Source organism: Balaenoptera acutorostrata, chromosome 2, assembly GCF_949987535.1.
Source record: "Balaenoptera acutorostrata chromosome 2, mBalAcu1.1, whole genome shotgun sequence".
Taxonomy (NCBI): domain Eukaryota; kingdom Metazoa; phylum Chordata; class Mammalia; order Artiodactyla; family Balaenopteridae; genus Balaenoptera; species Balaenoptera acutorostrata.
In genome coordinates, this window is record NC_080065.1 from 166,313,194 (window position 1) to 166,332,401 (window position 19,208).

The 19,208-nt window shown below is 47.1% G+C and overlaps 1 protein-coding gene across 1 annotated transcript in view; it reads right to left on the bottom strand.

Annotated features, from left to right (window-relative positions):
- COL23A1 (collagen type XXIII alpha 1 chain) overlaps positions 1-19,208 on the bottom strand; it is a 364,442-nt gene that overhangs the window by 61,214 nt on the left and 284,020 nt on the right. The window contains exon 3 of the mRNA XM_057538500.1: positions 8,424-8,468. Coding sequence (XP_057394483.1) covers positions 8,424-8,468 — 45 coding nt within the window. The remainder of the gene's footprint in view (positions 1-8,423; positions 8,469-19,208) is intronic.

Sequence of the window (19,208 nt, forward strand, 5' to 3'; positions counted from 1 at the left end):
CAGGATAGATCACATCTTGGGTCACAAATCAAGCCTCAGTAAATTTAAGAAAATTGAAATCATATCAAACATCTTTTCTGACCACAACGTTATGAGATTAGAAATGAATTACAGGGAAAAAATGTAAAAAACACAAACACATGGAGGCTAAACAATATGTTACTAAATAACCAAGAGATCACTGAAGAAATCAAAGAGCAAATCAAAAAATACCTAGAGACAAATGACAATGAAAACACGACGATCCAAAAGCTATGGAATGCAGCAAAAACAGCTCTAAGAGGGAAGTTTATAGCTATACAAGCCTACCTCAAGAAACAAGAAAAATCTCAAATAAACAATCTAACCCAGGGATGCAAGGATTCTTCAGTATATGCAAATCAATCAATGTGATACACCATATTAACAAATTGAAGAAGAAAAACCATATGATCATCTCAATAGATGCAGAAAAAGCTTTTGACAAAATTCAACACCCATTTATGATAAAAACTCTCCAGAAAGTGGCCATAGAGGGAACCTACCTCAACATAATAGAGGTCATATATGACAAACCCACAGTAAACATCATTCTCAATGGTGAAAAACTGAAAGCACTTCCTCTAAGATCAGGAACAAGACAAGGATGTCCACTCTCACCACTATTATTCAACACAGTTTTGGAAGTCCTAGCCACAGCAATCAGAAAAGAAAAAGAAATAAAAGGAATCCAAATTGGAAAAGAAGAAGTAAAACTGTCACTGTTTGCAGATGACATGATACTATACATAGAGAATCCTAAAGATGCTACCAGAAAACTACTAGAGCTAATCAATAAATTTGGTAAAGTTGCAGGATACAAAATTAATGCATAGAAATCTCTTGCATTCCTATGCACTAATGATGAAAAATCTGAAAGAGAAATTAAGGAAACACTCCCATTTACCATTGCAACAAAAAGCATAAAATGCCTAGGAGTAAACCTACCTAGGGAGACAAAAGACCTGTATGCAGAAAACTATAAGACATTGATGAAAGAAATTAAAGATGATACCAACAGATGGAGAGATATGCCATGTTCTTGGATTGGAAGAATCAATATTGTGAAAATGACTATACTACCCAAAGCAATCTACAGATTCAATGCAATCCTTATCAAATTACCAAAAGCATTTTATACAGAGCTAGAACAAAAAATCTTAAAATTTGTATGGAGACACAAAAGACCCCGAATAGCCAAAGCAGTCTTGAGGGAAAAAAACAGAGCTGGAGGAATCAGACTTCCTGACTTCAGACTATACTACAAAGCTACAGTAATCAAGACAGTATGGTACTGGCACAAAAACAGAAACGTAGATCAATGCAACAAGATAGAAAGCCCAGAGATAAACCCATGAATCTATGGTCAACTAATCTATGACAAAGGAGGCAAGGATATACAATGGAGAAAAGACAGTCTCTTCAATAAGTGGTGCTGGGAACACTGGACAGCTACATGTAAAAGAATGAAATTAGAACACTCCCTAACACCATACACAAAAATAAACTCAAAATGGATTAGAGACCTAAATGTAAGACTGGACACTATAAAAGTCTTAGAGGAAAACATAGGAAGAACACTCTTTCACATAAATCACAGCAAGATCTTTTTTGATCCACCTCCTACAGTAATGGAAATAAAAACAAAAATAAACAAATGGGACCTAATGAAACTTCAAAGCTTTTGCACAGCAAAGGAAACCATAAACAAGACGAAAAGACAACCCTCAGAATGGGAGAAAATATTTGCAAACGAATCAACAGACAAAGGATTAATCTCCAAAATATATAAACGGCTCATGCAGCTCAATAGTAAAACAAACAACCCAATCGTAAAATGGGCAGAAGACGTAAATAGTCATTTCTCCAAAGAAGACACACATATGGCCAAGAAGCAAATGAAAAGCTGCTAAACGTCACTAATTATTAGAGAAATGCAAATCAAAACTACAATGAGGTATCACCTCACACCAGTTAGAATGGGCATCATCAGAAAATCTACAAACAACAAATGCAGGAGAGATTGTGGAGAAAAGGGAACCCTCTTGCACTGTTGGTGGGAATGTAAATTGATACAGCCACTATGGAGAACAGTATGGAGGTTCCTTAAAAAACTAAAAATAGAATTACCATATGATCCAGCAATCCCACTACTGGGCATATACCCAGAGAAAACCATAATTCAAAAAGACACATGCACCCCAATGTTCATTGCAGCACTATTTACAATAGCCAGGTCATGGAAGCAACCTAAATGCCCATTGACAGACAAATGGATAAAGAAGTTGTGGTACATATATACAATGGAATATTACTCAGCCATAAAAAGGAACAAAATTGGGTCATTTGTTGAGACGTGGATGGATCTAGAGATTGCCATATAGAGTGAAGTAAGTCAGAAAGAGAAAAACAAATATCGTATATTAACGCATATATGTGGAACCTAGAAAAATGGTACAGATGAACCAGTTTGCAGGGCAGAAATTGAGACACAGATCTGTCTCAGAGAACAAACGTATGGACACCAACGGGGGGAAGCGGCGGGGGGTTGGGGATGGTGGTGTGATGAATTTGGCGATTGAGATTGACATGTATACACTGATGTGTGTAAAATTGATTAATAAGAACCTGCTGTATAAAAAAAATTAAATTAAATTAAAAAATATATATATATACATTTTGGGACTTCCCTGGCTGTCCAGTGGTTAAGACTCCGTGCTTCCACTGAAGGGGGTGTGGGTTCGATCCCAGGTTGGGGACCTAAGCAAGGGTACAGCCAAAAATTAAAAAAAAGACATTTATACTGTCTTTCATATTTACCTGTGTAGTTACCTCACTGAAGCTCTTTATTTCTGTGTGTGGATTTAAATTACAGTGTAGTGTCCTTTAATTTCAGGCTGAAGGAGTCCCTTCAGTATTTCTTGTAGAGCAGGATGCTAGCGATGAATTCTCTTCATTTTTGTTTACTTGGGCATGTCTTAATTTCTTCTTCACTTTTCAAGTATAGTTCTTCTGGCTATAGATTTCTTTATTGACAGTTTTTCTTTTTTTCATCACTTTGAATATGTCATACCAACTGCCTTTTGGCTTTCATGGTTTCTGATGAGAAATCAGCTATTAATCTTATTGAGGATTCGTTTTCTGTGATGAGTCACTGTTCTTTTGCTGCTTTTAAGACTCTTTCTTCCGTGTGTGTCGAGAAGTGGGAAGATCCAGCTCTCGGCCATGGAAGGTGCCAAGGTTGGTGGTGAAGGGGCCACCATGGTGTTTTTAAAAAAAAGATTCTTTCTTCATTTTTTTCCTTTTGGTAATGTGGCTATGATGTACTTAGATTTGGATCTCTTTAAGTTTGTTCTACTTGGAGTTTGTTGAGCTTCTTGGATGTGCAGATTAATGTTTTCTTCATATTTGGGAAGATTTTGGCCATTAATTCTTCATATATTCCTTCTGCCTCTTTCTCTCTCTTATCCCCTACTGAGGCCCCCTTTATATAAATGTTGGCACACTTGATAGTGTCCCACAGATCTCTGTGATTCTGTTCATTTTTCTTCATTCTTTTTTTCTTTCTCTTCCTTAGACAGGATCATCTCAATTGGCCTGTCTTCAAGTTTGCTGATTCTTTCTTCTGCCAGTCCAAATCTACTGTTGAGCCCCTTTAGTGAATTTTTCATTTCAGTTATTGTATTTTACAGCTCCAGAATTTCTATTTGGTTTCTTTAAAAAATACTTTCAATCGTTTTATTGATAATCTCCATTTGGTGGCACATAATTCTTATGATTTCCTTTAATTCTTTTTTTAAAAAAATATTTTGGCTTGTTAGATTTTTAAAAAAATTAATTTAATTAATTTATTTATTTGGCTGTTGGGTCTTCGTTTCTGTGCGAGGGCTTTCTCTAGTTGCGGCAAGCGGGGGCCACTCTCCATCGCGGTGTGCAGGCCTCTCACTGTCACGGCCTCTCTTGTTGCGGAGCACAGGCTCCAGATGCGCAGGCTCAGTAATGGTGGCTCACGGGCCTAGTTGCTCCACGGCATGTGGGATCTTCCCAGACCAGGGCTCGAACCCGTGTCCCCTGCATTGGCAGGTGGATTCTCAACCACTGCGTCACCAGGGAAGCCCCCCTTTAATTCTTTAGACATGGTTTCCTTTAGTTCTTTGAACATATGTATAATAGCCAATATAAAAATCTTTGTCTAGTAAGTTCATCTGGGCTTCCTCACTGACAGTTTTTATTGACTGCTTTTTTTCCTCTTTTTTTTTCACTGCCATACTTTCTTGTATCTTTGTGTGTCTTTGTTAAAAATTGGGCATCAAATAATCTAATATGGCTACTCTGGAAACTAGATATCCCGCCCCCTTTCCAGGGTTTGTTGTTGTTGTTGTTTGTTCAGGGGCTTTTTTGAGCTAATTCTCTGAAATATGTACTCTTTGTCATGTGCAGCTACTGAATTCTCTGCTTGCTTTGCTTAATTGTCAGCTTAAGACAGAGGTTTTCTTTAATGCCTTGATCTGGTAAGTCCCCCATTCTGTTCTGAGGGGCTCTTTGTGTGTGTTGAGCATAACTTCAACACTCTATCAGGTTACAACTCTGCTTTTGCTTTACTTCTTGCTTGAGTGGAGACTCAAGGTCAGCCAGAGGTGAGAGACTGGGGCTCTCTTAGGTCTTTCCCTGCACAGGCACGTGTCTTCTAGATCCCCAGGTATGTGGGAGCATTTCAAAGCCCTTTTGGACAGCTCATCCCCTAGAGTTTCATTTAAGTTTTTGTGTCAGCTTCTTGTTTGCTCCAACTTGTATTGCCACCTCAGGCAGCTGCAAAGTTAAACAACTGCTGCTGAGTGTTTTGGCAAGCATTCTGGGGATAGGGCTTTTCCCAGTGAGTGAGCTCTGCATCAGGTCAAAAAAGATGAGTTTTGTGTATGCGCTTTTCCAGGGAGCTAACAGACAGTGACAAGTTCAGAGAATGAGCATTTGGGGAGCTTCAAAGTTGTTCTGCCACCTCCAATGGCTGCTAGTTTTCACAGATACTATGATTGTGAGGCTGTGATGGTTTTTAAGGCTACCATGGGGCTGGGGAGATGGGCAAATTAAAATGCTACAAACCTCTCTGTTCTCAGCAAGTTTCAGACCTTTTTCTTAAGTTAACATTTCTTAGGTTGTTACCAGACGTTAATTTCCAGGATTCTGAAAAGGTCAATTTCTCCTAGTGTTCTTGCTGCTTTTATGGAGGAGCAGATTTTCAGAAGTCCTATCTCTACCATCCCAGTAGTGCTTCTTCCACTGTATTTTTAGAAAGGGTTTCTTGGGGCCAGGGTGGATAAAAAACCCTGACACGAAAACTGCTGACCTAAGGCTGGCGGCTGCAGAGATTTGGTGAGTACCTCCTTTTGTCTCTGTAGGTTTAGCACAAGCATCAGCCAAGCAGGATTTGATTGTTTTCATCCTTGTCTCTTCCTGCCTCCTAAAAAGTCCCTCTTTCTCTCTCCCTCCTCCCTTCCCTCCCTCTTTCCCGTCAACAAGCATTTGTTGACCATATCTTTAGTGCCTGGGGGTCAAGCTCCTGCTCTGAGGAGCCTGTGCTTTGGTGGAGAAGGACATGTTTGCAGAGCAGACCACCAGCACTGCAGGGAGTGCTGCGACTGAGGGAGGGATCTCGGGGGCTGGAGGAGCCAGGGTAGAGTGATGGATGCTCTTGGGGAAAGGGAAGTCTGGAAGGAGAAAAAATACTGTCTAAGTTCCCTAGAAAGAGAATACCAAGGGTAGTGCTCGGTTTCCCCAGCTGGGAAATAGGCCAGTGGGGAGATGAAAAATCCACTCCATTACAATAGAGACACAAAAACAGTGTAGGATCTGTGAGGCATATTCCAGACAAAGGCTCCCACTGGGAGCTGGAGAGAACCCATCCCACAGGCGGGCAGGGTCGGCTCTGTCTGCAGGTCTGCAGCAGCAGCAAGAAGCCATCTCAGCCAGATATTGTCCCACCAGGCAAAAAGAGCCTTTCTCCCTGGGGCAAAGAAAAAGTCTGGTTTGTACTAGGGAAGGGCCCAAAGCCAAGAAGTGCATGTGTGTGAAACTATCTAGAAATAAACATGAGGCCCAGCCAAAGCTAATCAGAGAGGGACATCTGCTCTGTGCTACTCACACCATTCTGTGACAGGCAGAGAATCAGGACATTGCGTGGGAAAGGGCAGTGAAGGGGAGGAGGTGCTGCCCACCCCTTGCCCAGCAGCTGACCTTAGATGAGACACTTCTCCCCTTGGAGCCTCAGTTTCCTTATCTGCAAAATGGGGATAATAACATATTTTTATCTTTTGCAGAGCTCTGTGAGGATCACATGAGATGAAGGACTTGAAAGGACGCAGGGCAGTGTCAGGGGCCCAGTTAAGTCCTTGTCTTTCTTTGACTTTTAGATCAGTTGTAAATTGGAGTCATAATTCTAATCGGTTTTTGAGTAAGTTGAGTAATATTATACTTTGTCCTAAAAAAAGTCACTATGTATTCCTCATCTTCTTCCAAAAAGGACTTCAGGAGCTTACAATAAAAGGCAATAAAACCTTTTACGAGGGCAGAAATAAGAACTGAGTGATGAAGTGTGTATTTGGCCGATGGTGCAGGGAGGTGATTACACACAAAATCCATTGCAATCAAACACAAAACAGTCCTCAGCTTCTGGAAGTCAAAGCAAACAGAGTTCCAGGAAAGGTGTTTCCTTCCAGTGAACTCTGGGGAGTTTATCTGGAGGGCTTCTATGTAGGGACCTAAATAGCGCAAGCATGTAGCAAAACGAGAGGAAAAGAGGTCCGTGCCCAGTGTCGGGAAGAAGAGTCTGAGGTTCAGAGAGAACCTGCCCCGTTTCTCCCAGGCTCAATCTGCCTTTATCACCATGCTCTCCTTATGAATTTGCTTAGGGGCTGAGCATGTGTGCATTCATTCATTCATTCATTCATTCACTGTTCTGTGCATTTCCATTCCCTGGAGCCTCCTCTGCACCAGGCTCTTGGCTGGGTTGGTGACAGCCCCAGCCAGAGGGATTAGATAAGCCTTTTTGGAGGAGATGCTTGAGCTAGATGGAAAGGACAAAGAATAGTGAACTTGGGGTAAGAGTCCAGGTAGAGGAGGAGACATTCTGGGGGTGGGGAGGACGTAAGAGTACAGGCTCAGAGTGGGAGGGCCCCGGACATGCACAATGAGGCTGGAGGTAGGGGACACGGGAGGAACAGTGGTGAGACCTGCAGGAGGCTGTGCTGATGAGGACAGTGCTGAGACACACTGAGGAGGAGACTGATGGGGATTTGGTGTGGGAGTGGGGAGGGAGGGATCAAGGATGATGCCCTGGTGTCTGCATAGGGAAGCAGGTGGCTGGAGGTCCCCTCCCTGCAATGGGGAGCTGGAGGAGAGCAGCTGGGGAAGTGCTGGGTTCAGTGGGGCCAGGTCCAACCTCTGGGTCCAGAGGAGATGACTTGGCTGGAGGCAGGAAGGGGGGTGTCATCAGCATTATGGGGGTGCCAGAGCCACAGGGGTGGGAGAGAGAGAAGAGGGCCAAGGGCAGATCCATTTAAGAGGCAAGTGGGGCCCTATAGGAAAGGCATACGAGAAGGGGTCAGAGATGTGGGAGGAAACGCAGGCAAGAGTCAGAGGGGGACTCAGGGGAATGGCTAATGTGAGGCCCAGGAAGAGAGACAGCAACGCATCTGTGTCTGCTGGTATGGCCATCAGGTGGTCAGTGGTAACTCTGGCCAAAAGGATGTGAGTGGCTTGACAGTGAGAAGAGACTGGAGGGGCTGGGAGGAGTGGAAGGCAAGGCGGAGGAGATGGGAGTGGGGTAGGGGTGTGTAGCCTCTGAGAGAAGCTTCACTGTGAGTTGTGGGAAGGGTACACGCAGAGAGAGTGCATTTTGGGTGAAATGAAGGTGGCAGGAGGGAGGCTGGCGGCGAGTACAGGTGAGTCTGCAGGTTGCATGGAAGGTATGGAAAGGATCTTCTCCTGGTGCCTCTGCCAAGGGAAGGACAGGCCATGTCAGGGGAGGGATGGGGACACACAGGAGAACCATCTTGTGTTGAGGGACCCACAGAAGCGAGTCCGGCAAAGACAAGAGGCCGTTTCAGAGTGGGAGACCAGGGATTAAAGATTCTGAGGCTGTTAATGAGATTTGGGGGGTGGCCAAGGGCATAGAGGGGACTGTCATTGGAATTGTAACACTGGAATGGTGTCAAGAAGCCAAGAAAGGCAGCACTGGGCACTGCAGCTCTGGGGACAGTGGCTGGAATTGGAGGGGAGACAAAGACCTGGCCCAGGACCAAAAGTCCTGAGTTATGGGGTGGTGCGGGGATTGGCACCTCCAGCCAGATCCCAGGTCAAGGGCAGGCTTCCAGGCCTAGGTTTAGTAACTAAGAAAACCTGGGACTCACCGGGATCGCCTCTTCTTCCAGGCTTGCCACGCCGTCCAGGGGGGCCTAGACAGGAAAACAAGGACGGACTCGTTAAGAAGGGAAGCCAGTGAGCTTGGGCACAGCCTGCCTGCTGCCAGCACCACTGCGTCACCACCCCGCAACCCACAACCATAACAGCAGCCTGGGGGCAGCGTGCTCACCACCTTGCTGGCTGGGGGAGGGGAGAGGAGTGGGGAGAAAGCTCCATCTCCTGCCCCTCCCTCCCCCCTGCTCCTCTGGATCCTCCCCTGTTGGCTGCATTCTCATCCCTCACTCACTCATTCATTTATTCAATTATCTGTTCATTATTTCATTCCCAAGTCCTTTCCCATTCAAAAAGGTTTACTACCTAGAAATTCTTGAGGCAGAAGAGTTTGCCACTGAGAAACTTCAGACTTTCAAGAAAAATAAGGCTGAGGGTAGGAGTTATCTTACAAAAGCCCGGACAAATGCTTTTTTTTTTTTTTTTTTTTTTTTTTTTAAATTTATTTATTTTATTTATTTTTGGCTGTGTTGGGTCTTCGTTTCTGTGCGAGGGCTTTCTCCAGTTGTGGCAAGCGGGGGCCACTCTTCATCACGGCGCGCGGGCCTCTCACTATCGCGGCCTCTCTTGTTGCGGAGCACAGGCTCCAGATGCGCAGGCTCAGTAGTTGTGGCTCACGGGCCCAGTTGCTCCGCGGCATGTGGGATCTTCCCAGACCAGGGCCCGAACCCGTGTCCCCTGCATTAGCAGGCAGACTCTCAACCACTGCGCCACCAGGGAAGCCCCTTTTTTTTTTTTTTTTAAGAGTGAAGAGAAGGAGAGAATCCCAGCAGGAAACACGTGGCTCTTCCAGCCGCGCGGTTTTAAGAGCCATGTTCTTTTTTTAAAAATTTTTATTTATTTATTTTTGGCTGTGTTGGGTCTTCGTTTCTGTGCGAGGGCTTTCTCTAGTCGTGGCGAGCGGGGGCCACTCTTCATCGCGGTGCGTGGGCCTCTCACTATCGCGGCCTCTCTTGTTGCGGAGCACAGGCTCCAGACGCGCAGGCTCAGTAATTGTGGCTCACGGGCCCAGTTGCTCCGCGGCATGTGGGATCTTCCCAGACCAGGGCTCGAACCCGTGTCCCCTGCATTAGCAGGCAGACTCTCAACCACTGCGCCACCAGGGAAGCCCCAAATGCTTTCTAATATTCACTAAAATAAAACAACAGAGACAACGCACCAATAAGGACACTATCATGGCATCTCAAATGTTTAGACTCGGTGGTAACAGGCTCTATCCTATCCATCTACCTCCTTCCTTTGCTCACTAGACCCTTTGGCACCTCCCTCCCCTTCCCCACAGCTCCAGGGAGCCGCTTATAAATTTCTTGTGATTTATTGCACATAATGTGCACTCCAATGCACATTCTTTTTTGGTATCCAGTCTCATCCATACGTTTTTGCACTTTCTGAATCTGATGCAGATCATCCTGCCTCTGCCTTCTGCCCCTCGGCCCATGTCAGCCCCCAAGACCCGAGTGACTGTGGTGCTGAAGAGGAAGAGGGCTCTGGGTCATAGAACCCAGAACCTGGCGGCAGCAGGGCCCAGAGCACAGCTCACCCGGCCTGGGAGTGGAGGTCTGCGGCCTCAGCCAGCGCGCCCTCATCCCAGCACCGCTCCTGGAGCCCTGCTGCAAACCTCCCTGACGCTCCCATGCCTTCCCCTCTCTGCCTCCGTTTTCACTCCCCATTAGTCTAACGACCCCTGATTCTTCCTCCTGTTTTCCTTCTCTGTGCAGAAGTTTTAAAGTTTGATGTAGTCCAATTTGTCTATTTTTGCTTTTGTTACCTTTTTGACCTTTGAGTTAATTTTAACCTTTTAACCTTTTGAGCTAATTTTTGTATATGGTATAAGGTAAGGGCCCAACTTCATTCTTTTGCATGTGGGTATCCAGTTTTCTCAACAGCATTTGTTGAAGAGACTATCTTTTCCCCGTTGTGTAGTCTTGGAGCCTCTGTCTAAAATCATCTGACCATATAAGCGATGTACCCCTGAGTTCTGGGAGTAGAAATTCATGCCAGTTACATAGCCCTTGACTTTTCCCGAGACCAGACAGAGACCTTGAGTTTTATGCTGGAATGGCTCAGGGCTGTGTTGATTAGCGAGGCTAAGATCCTGGCACCCCCATAACAGACAATAGCTCCTCACACCAGTGTAACAGCTTATGAAGAGCCTCCAGGTCAGTGATCTCAGCCAAGGCCTGCAACACCTGCAGTGCATGGACAACTGCCTTCAACACCTCCATGTGCGTGTCTCACCAACGTCTCAGACCCCTCACGGCTAAACATGCGTCCTGCTCTCCTCCCAGCTCCTTCATGGGGCTGACAGCGCCTGGAAACCTCGTGAGGCTGGCCGGTGTTTGGCCCGCTCTATCCAGGCACATCTGTTTTCAGATGGAGGGTCCTTATCTGACCCTCTTCCCAGGACTCCAGGAAGGGAGTTTGGGGTCAGGTGGTTCCGAATCCCCCAGACCTTCAGCCTGGTGCTCCCTAAGGAGGCTGCGGCCCCAGTGCCATCGTAAGGGTGTGCCTTGAGCAGAGAAGGCAGAGGAGGTCCCTGAATTTGAGCTTCCATGACCAGATCGTTAAAACATCTCCCCAGATCATTTTGTTTTACAAGTTTCAGACGGACCTCGGAGTCGGAAACTCCCATCTGGGAGTTTCACCATGCTTATTTCCAGCCTGGCCTAACAAAGCCTTCTGTCCCTCGGAGGGGGGAGGCAGTGCAGCCTGTGGACGCCTCTGGGAGGGCCTGGGGGACGTGGCACCCCTGGAGGCGACACTGACAGCGGAAGAGGCTGGCCAGCTGGCAGGCTGCCTGGGCTCCAGGGGGGGGTCACGTTGTCGTCCAGGAATGAAAATCACAGCCTCTTGCACAGCAAATACAGCTCATTCTGAAGGGGTTTAGGTCCCACAGGCTCGTCCTCCACCACCCGCCATGCTGACGGGAGCCCAGTGGCATGGAGCCCTGCCGCCAGTTGCAAGGTCCTGAAGCAGTCTGGAGAAGCAATGCCACAGGCTGCTGGGGTCGTAAGGCAAGTGTCTGTTGGGAGCTAGGATGGTTGTCCAGGCCCGTGCAGACTCCTACCGCCCAATGGCCAGACCTGGAGAGCCTGCTTGAACACTGTGCCGTTCAGTGACCACATGAACAGAGGCCATCTCGGGGGCCAGGGCCGGTGGATTGCCCCACCCTCACATCCACAAAGGGCCTCAGATATGGACGCTGATGTTCCCTCCAAAGGAGCGGACGGTTCTGGATAGCCACAGGAGCCCCACAACAGTGTTCAAGAAAAACAAGAGGTAGGTAGTACCATTTATTGAATGTTTATACTTGGCACTGATCTCGATTCCACGGTACTAACTCATATATTCTTCACGTCAAACCTTGGAGGAAGGCTACTATTATGATCTCCATCTCATAGATGGAGAAACTGAGGCACAAAGAGATTAATTGACACTCTGAGGTCATACAGCTGGTGTGGGTGGGACCATGCAGTGAGACCCTGAGCCCTGGCATCCCAGCCCTGCCATCGGCCTCCTGCACAAGAAGATGCTTGTGAAGATGGGCGGGTAGAATAGTCCACAATTTTTATAACCATTTCTTGGCATTTGTTATTATTATTTTTTAAAATATACTGCAAACCACACAAAACGGAAGGGGCCCAGAGGTGGCTCTTAGAACTCTGTGAATTAAATATTGAAATAAAAGGCCACATGCTGCCAGCACTGGAGCAGACTCTGGCCAGCTTTTGGCATGCCCTCCTTACACCGCCTGAAATGCCTGTTGTTTGTGGGCTGGTTCGTCTCCTGAGTCAGGAACAGCTTTAAAAAGGCTTTTCAAATGGGATCACAGAGTCCAGACCCATTACTCATACTGGTGGCAAACCAGACCCAAGAGCCACCTCCTAAGGGTCCCAAGGGTCCCGGTGGGAGGGGCTCAGAAGTGGGGGGCGCAGCGGGCCCGGGGAGAGGTGGGGCGGCTGACACGTGCTGAGCCTGTTCAGGCCACGTGCTGGGCGTTTTTATTGTCTCTTTAATCCTGCTGGTAACTCTGAGGTGTGGATATAATTGGTCCACTCACAGAAAAGAAACTGAGGCCCAAGGTGAGGTGAACTCTTCAAGCCAGAGCTAGTCAGGAGCCAGGGGTTGGGCCTGGGTCTGCCAGCGCTCTTGCTGGCACCAGCACTACCCTCCTGAGTGTCTCCTTTTTGGGGAAACGGACCATGGTGTAGGCATCAGAGCTAAACAAAAAATGGAATGTCTCATCCAGAGGACCTGGAGAGAAGCAGAACACAGGTGGAGGGGACTAGGGTTGGTACATGGTTTCTGGGTCAGAGCGATAGGGCTCATGGAAGGGCTTTCAGTAAAGGGCTTCTGTGTCTTACAGTGGAGATTTCAAGAGAGTACTTGAAGGGGCCCTTTTGAGTGACAGGTGGGTAAGTCATGCGGACCCATGCTGGGGCAGCCCAGTAACAGGCCCCTTTTTGGACTTGGCAGAGCTGCCTCCCACAGCCCTCGGCTCAGGCTGCTGAAGGGAGGGCTGAGCAAACCTGCATGAAGAGTGAAAAGCCCCTCTGAGGGATGGAGAGAGATCATGGCCCTTCTCTTCCATGGGGCTCAAGGCCATGAGTACATCTCTGAGGGCTGAAGAGGCCGTGCCTGACTGGCCAGCTGGCCTGGATTGGAAGGGGCGAGTGGGAAGGTCCAGAAAGGGCAGAAGGACTTTCTTGGGCTCTCAAAGGGTGGAGGCAGAGTCATGTTAACCTGACTGTGGAAGGAGCTGGTGCCCTGGCTAAGACAGGTATTGCACACAAAGAAACTGTGTCTCCTGACTGCTGGTTCCTGTGCAGGTGGCAACTGTATCCAGGGCACAGGCTGTGAGGAGTTGGTGTTGGGTGGTCAGTGGTGGGTGGGAGAGCTTGGGGCAGATCTGCGGGGCTTAGTCAGACCCAGATCTGTGCTAGTGCGAATTGACTTCTCACCAGAGCCTATCATCTCCTGGGATCCTGTTTCCTGTTGGAAAACAGGCTCCAGAGAAGTGCACAGAAACCAGCACACCCCAAAGACACCAAATTCCTCAGCTCTCCATTCACCCCAAAGCCTTAATCACTGACACATGGGCCAATGTATCCCCTTGAACTTAATGAAGGCCAGGATTTATTGCTTTCGGAGAATGAAAAGCTTTTATGGTTTGGCCAAAAAGTTCCTTCGGTTTTAAAGTAAAAATAAAAGACACATTTTTCATTTTCACCAAGAACTTTATTGAACAACGTATTCATCGTTTTGTTCCACTACCTTCTGCCATTTTTCAGGCAACTTCATAATTCCATCTTCCCAAAACTTTTTTATCTTTTTGAGCAAAGAACTATTCCAGGTGCCTTTTACACTCTTCAGTGAATTGAAAATTTTTCCATTAGGAGAATGTTTTTTTTTTTTTTGGCTGCATTGGGTCTTCGTTGTTGTGCATGGGCTTTTCTCTAGTTGCGGCGAGCAGGGGCTACTCTTCGTTGCGGTCCGCAGGCTTCTCATTGCGGTGGCTTCTCTTGTTGCGGAGCACGGGTTCTAGGCACGCAGGCTTCAGTAGTTGTGGCTCGCGGGCTTAGTTGCTCCGCAGCATGTGGGATCTTCCTGGACCAGGGATTGAACCCGCGTCCCCTGCATTGGCAGGCGGATTCTCAACCACTGCACCACCAGGGAAGTCCAAGAGAATTTTGTAAAGACCAAAATGAATGGAAATCCGAAGGTGCAATGTCTGGTGAATACGGCGATGAATCAGAACTTCCCAGCCAAGCTGTAACAGTTTTTGCCTGGTCATCAAAGAAACATGTGGTCTTACCTAGAGGGGTGGGATAGGGAGGGTGGGAAGGAGGCGCAAGAGGAAGGAGATATGGAGATATATGTATATGTATAGCTGATTCACTTTGTTATAAAGCAGAAACTAACACACCATTGTAAAGCAATTATACTCCAATAAAGATGTTAAAAAAAAAAAAAAGAAACACGCGGTCTTGCGTTATCCTGATGGACGATTATGCGTTTTCTATTGACACTTTTCATGGAGTGTTGCTTTCAGTTGGTCTAGTTGGGAGCAGTACCTGTTGGAATTAATCGTTTGGAAGGAGCTCATAATAGAGGACTCCCTTCCAATCCCACCATATACACAACACCACCTTCTTTGGATGGAGACCTTTATTTGGTGTGGTTGGTGGTGGTTCATTTCACTTGCCCCACGATCTCTTCCGTTCCACATTATTGTACAGTATCCACTTTTCATCGCCTGTCACAATTTGTTTTAAAAATGGAATGTTTTCATTACGTTTAAGTAGAGAATCGCATGTGGAAATATGCTCAAGAAGGCTTTTTTTCGCTTATGTGGAACCCAAACATCAAAGCGATTGACATAACCAAGCTGGTGCAAATGATTTTCAGCACTTGATTTGGTTATTTTGAGTATGTTGGCTCTCTCCCACGTGGTGTAACGTTGATTGTTCTCAATTAATGTCTCAATTTGATCTCCATCAACTTCAACTTCAACTGGTCTACCCGACCGTGGAGGATCGTCCAGCGAGAAATCTCCAGCACGGAACTTTGCAAACTACTTTTGACATGTTCCATCAGTCACAGCACCTTCTCCATAAACCGCACAAATCTTTTTTTTGCATTCCAGTTACGTTTTTACCTTTCTTGAAATAATAAAGCATAATATGCCAAAAATGTTGCTTTTTTTCTTCCATCTTCAATAGTAAAATGGCTACACAAAAATTCATCAATTTTGATAAGTTTTTTAAAAAATGCACTGATATGACAGCTGTCACAATACAATCTAACAAAATTGTTTTGAATGAAGTTAGAGACAACTAAGCGCTACTAGCTAGAGCCATCTTACGGAAAAAACAGAGCGAACTTTTTGGCCAGCCCAAATATTTTATTTTTTAAAGCTTAAAAGCCCTTCATGTGAGCTTTGATTTCCATGAGAATTCCTCTTAACCTACATGTTAAAAGTCTATCAGAAGGTCCTAGAAAAGAGCAAGTGAGGCCTTCAGAACATGGCCAGCATGCTGGTGGACATGGACTTAGGAAGTGACCCTCAGGGAAAAGCTGGCCACTCAGCTTGTCCCACCCCCTCCAAGGCAACTTGACCCTAAGGGCGCTGGACCCAGGCCTCCCACTCCTGCGGACAGGAGAACAGAGCTCTCCTGAGAGAAGGGCATGCCAGCCCCCAGCAGGGCCTAGGGTGCTTTCACTTCCGCATCCAGAAAATAAGGGAAGCAAGTGGGCACTAGGGTGACCAACTATCCCAGTGTGCTCAGGACTGAGGGGTTTCCTGGGCCTTTTGGTGCTAAAACTGGGACAGTCCCAGGCAAACCAGATGGTTGGTCACTTCAGTGGGCAGCCTGTGAGGAAGGAGGCTCTCCACACTGCCCCATCTCCCACTGCTCCCCCTCACTCCCCACCTACACCCCCTGCCACACGGCCTTCCTTCTGCTTCTCAAGACAGCCAGGCCGGTCCTAGCTCAGGGCCTTTGCACCTGCTGTTCCCTCTGTCCTTGGGCTCTCCTCGCATAGCTGGGGCTATTCTGCATGGCGGACTCTTTGTTGAGCTTCCTGGACACCTTCACTGATCACCCTCTCTGGCATGTTTTCTTGTTTTATTTTCTTCCAGTCACTTATCTCTACCAAAATTACCTGGTTTATTTATTTTATTTGCTTTTTAGTGTTTATGGTTTCTCTCTCCTCACTAGAATGTCAGCTCCCTGAGGATAGGGCTCCTGGGTGCTGGTTCATGGCTATCGCCTGATAGGCGATAGTGACACATGGGTTGGTGCTAAACAAATGGTCAGAGCATGAATGAACTCTGTTCTGGTGGTGGGAGGGCACCAAGGTGTCACTGATGAGACACCTGCTGCCATCACCTGCTGGCACCTCACATAATTCTCGCAGCAGACCCATGAGGCAGGGACACCAGCGTCCCTGTTACAGAGTGGGAGAGAGGCTGCCCAAGGTCAAGTGGCCCCACAGCTCAGGCCCCTCTGCTGCCCGCTGACAGGACTTTGAGTTCTGAGGAAGCTGCTCCAGCTTCACTGACCACACACCCCACAGCACCCAAGAGGCTGAGTGGAAAAGTTCTGCGGAGGTCCCTGCTGGGCTGCTCCCAGCATCCTGGCCCGTGAGGCCCCACACAGTTCCCTGCACTATTGACTCACACTCCCAAGGGGCCTGAGTGAGTCACCATTTGTTTTTCTTGACCTCCAGGGCCAGGGCAAGGACCACGGCTCCCGCTGGAGAGTGTCAGCAGTCAAGAGCTGGGTCTGAGTTTCCTGGCCCTTGTCCACTGAAGGCAGGCTGCTAGGGGGCGACTCTGCCGTCTTCCTGCTCCTCCTTCCCTAGTAAAGCAGTGGCTCCCAGTCCTTCAGCCACTGGCCCCTTATGGGGGCCGGGGGGTCCCATGGCCCTCCCCGCACACTCAAACGCTGGGGTGTGGGCAGGCCCATGTGCTCCAACATCTGCAGTTCTTTATCCTGGCCCTGGAAGGGTCGGCACACTGTGTCCAGCTGTGTTATGAGCAGCATAATTTTTTTAAACAGCTTTACTGGGATATAATTCACATACCATATGAACCACCCAATAGTTTTTTGTATATTACATTATATTTTTAAAAATGTTAATATTTTTAGAAAATTGTGGTAAAATATACATAAAACTCAGCATCTTAACCATTTTGAAGAGTACAGTTCAGGGCACTTCCCTGGTGGCGCAGTGATTAAGAATGATCCACCTGCCAATGCAGGGACACAGTTTCAATCCCTGGTCTGGGAAGATCCCACTTGCTGTGGAGCAACTAAGCCCGTGCACCACAACTACTGAGCCCGCGTGCCACAACTACTGAAGCCCATACGCCTAGAGCCCGTGCTCCGCAACAAGAGAAGCCACCACAATGAGAAGCCCTTGCACCGCAATGAAGAGTAGCCCCCACTCGCTACAACTAGAGAAAGCCCGTGCACAAAAACGAAGACCCTACGGAGCCAAAAAAAAAAAAAAATTATTAAAAAAAAAAAAGAGTACAATTCAGTGGTATTAAGTACTTTCACACTGTTGTACAACCATCCCTACCATCCCTACCTCCATAGCTCTTTTCATCTTGTAAAACTGAAACTCCATACCCATGAAACAATAACCCTCTATTCCCCCTCCCCCAGTCCCTGGAAACCACTAGTCTCTTTTCTGTCTCTATGAATTTGCCTACACTAGGTACCTCATATGAGTGGAATCATACAGTATTTGACCTTTTGTGTCTGGTTTATTTCACTTAGAATAATGTCTTCAAGTTTCACCCATGTTGCAGCTTGGTTACAGACTGAATGTTTGTGTCCTCGCAGAATTCATATATCAAAATCCTAACTCCCAATGTGGCAATGGTATTAGGAGATGGGGCCTTTGGAAGGTGATTAGGTCATGAGGGTGGAGCCATCATGAATGGGATTAGTGCCCTTATAAAAGAGACCCTAGAGAGCTTGCTCATCCCTTCTGCCATGTGAAGATACAAGAAGATGGTCATCTGTGAACAGAAGTGGGCTCTCACCAGATACCACATTTGTCAGTGCCTTGATCTTGGACTTCCCAGCTTCTAGCACTGTGAGAAATAAATATTTGCTGTTTAAGGCACTCAGTCCATGGTATTTTTGTCATAGCAGCCTGAACAGACTAAAGCAAGCATGGAGCAGGACTTCATTCCTTTTTATGGCTGAATATTCTTCCATTGTTCACCCATTTTGTTTATCCATTCATCTGGTGATGGACACTTGGGCTGTTTCCACCTACCCTGATGCTTCAGTGAACACTGATGCACAAGCATCTCTTTGAGTCCCTCCTTGCAATTCTTTTGGGTATATATCTAGGAGTACAATTGCTGGGTCACATGGTAACTCTGTTTAGCTGGGCAGCATTTTTCATTTCTAGCAGAAAAGAGGTTTGTCATGTGCTTGGTGTTCCTGTTCATTCCTGGTCCCCTTGGGAGAAGATAGCCCTCCTCTCCCTCTCTGTCTTTCTGGGATCATAGGCCATGCCCTACCAGGCTGTCTTCCCGAGCAGCTTTGGAAGGGTATAAAACTCAAAAGACTGATTTCATCCCCTGTACCTTTGTAAACAAGACAGACAGAGTTCCTACCATCACAAAGCCTGTTTTCTAAAGAAGAAGGATCGTATTTGTGTCCTAGAAATTCTGCTTTCACTAGTATGGCCTGGAGCAAGCCAATTCCTGCCTCAGAGCGTCCGTCTCCTTACCTTTGGACTGGAGATAGTGACCCCAGCTCCTAAGGTCCTTTGAGATAACACATGACATTTAACCTCTCAGATCCTCAATTTCCTAGGTCCCAAATGGGGGTTTGAATACCCAATCCTCAGTCTGTCACTCAGATAGTCATTCCTGAAACATCCACTGGAGGCCCTGCAGGCACTGGGAATCCTGTGATGGACCCGGCATGGGTCCTGTTTCTGGGTTCTGTGGCCCAGAGATACCGGCCCGCTGAGGCGCTAGCCACGACACAGTGTGACAGGGTGGGGACTGGCTATGTCGCCAGTGGGACGACCCCATGACACGCTGTCCCTGCAAGCTCAGGTGTGCTCATGCCCTCATTGTGCCACTCTCCATCTGTAAGGACCTTCCCTGTGCCTGGAAACTGACCTCTCCAGGACCTGTTCGACTGTCCCCTCCTCCCCACAGCTGTCTAGAGTGGAAGGAGGCT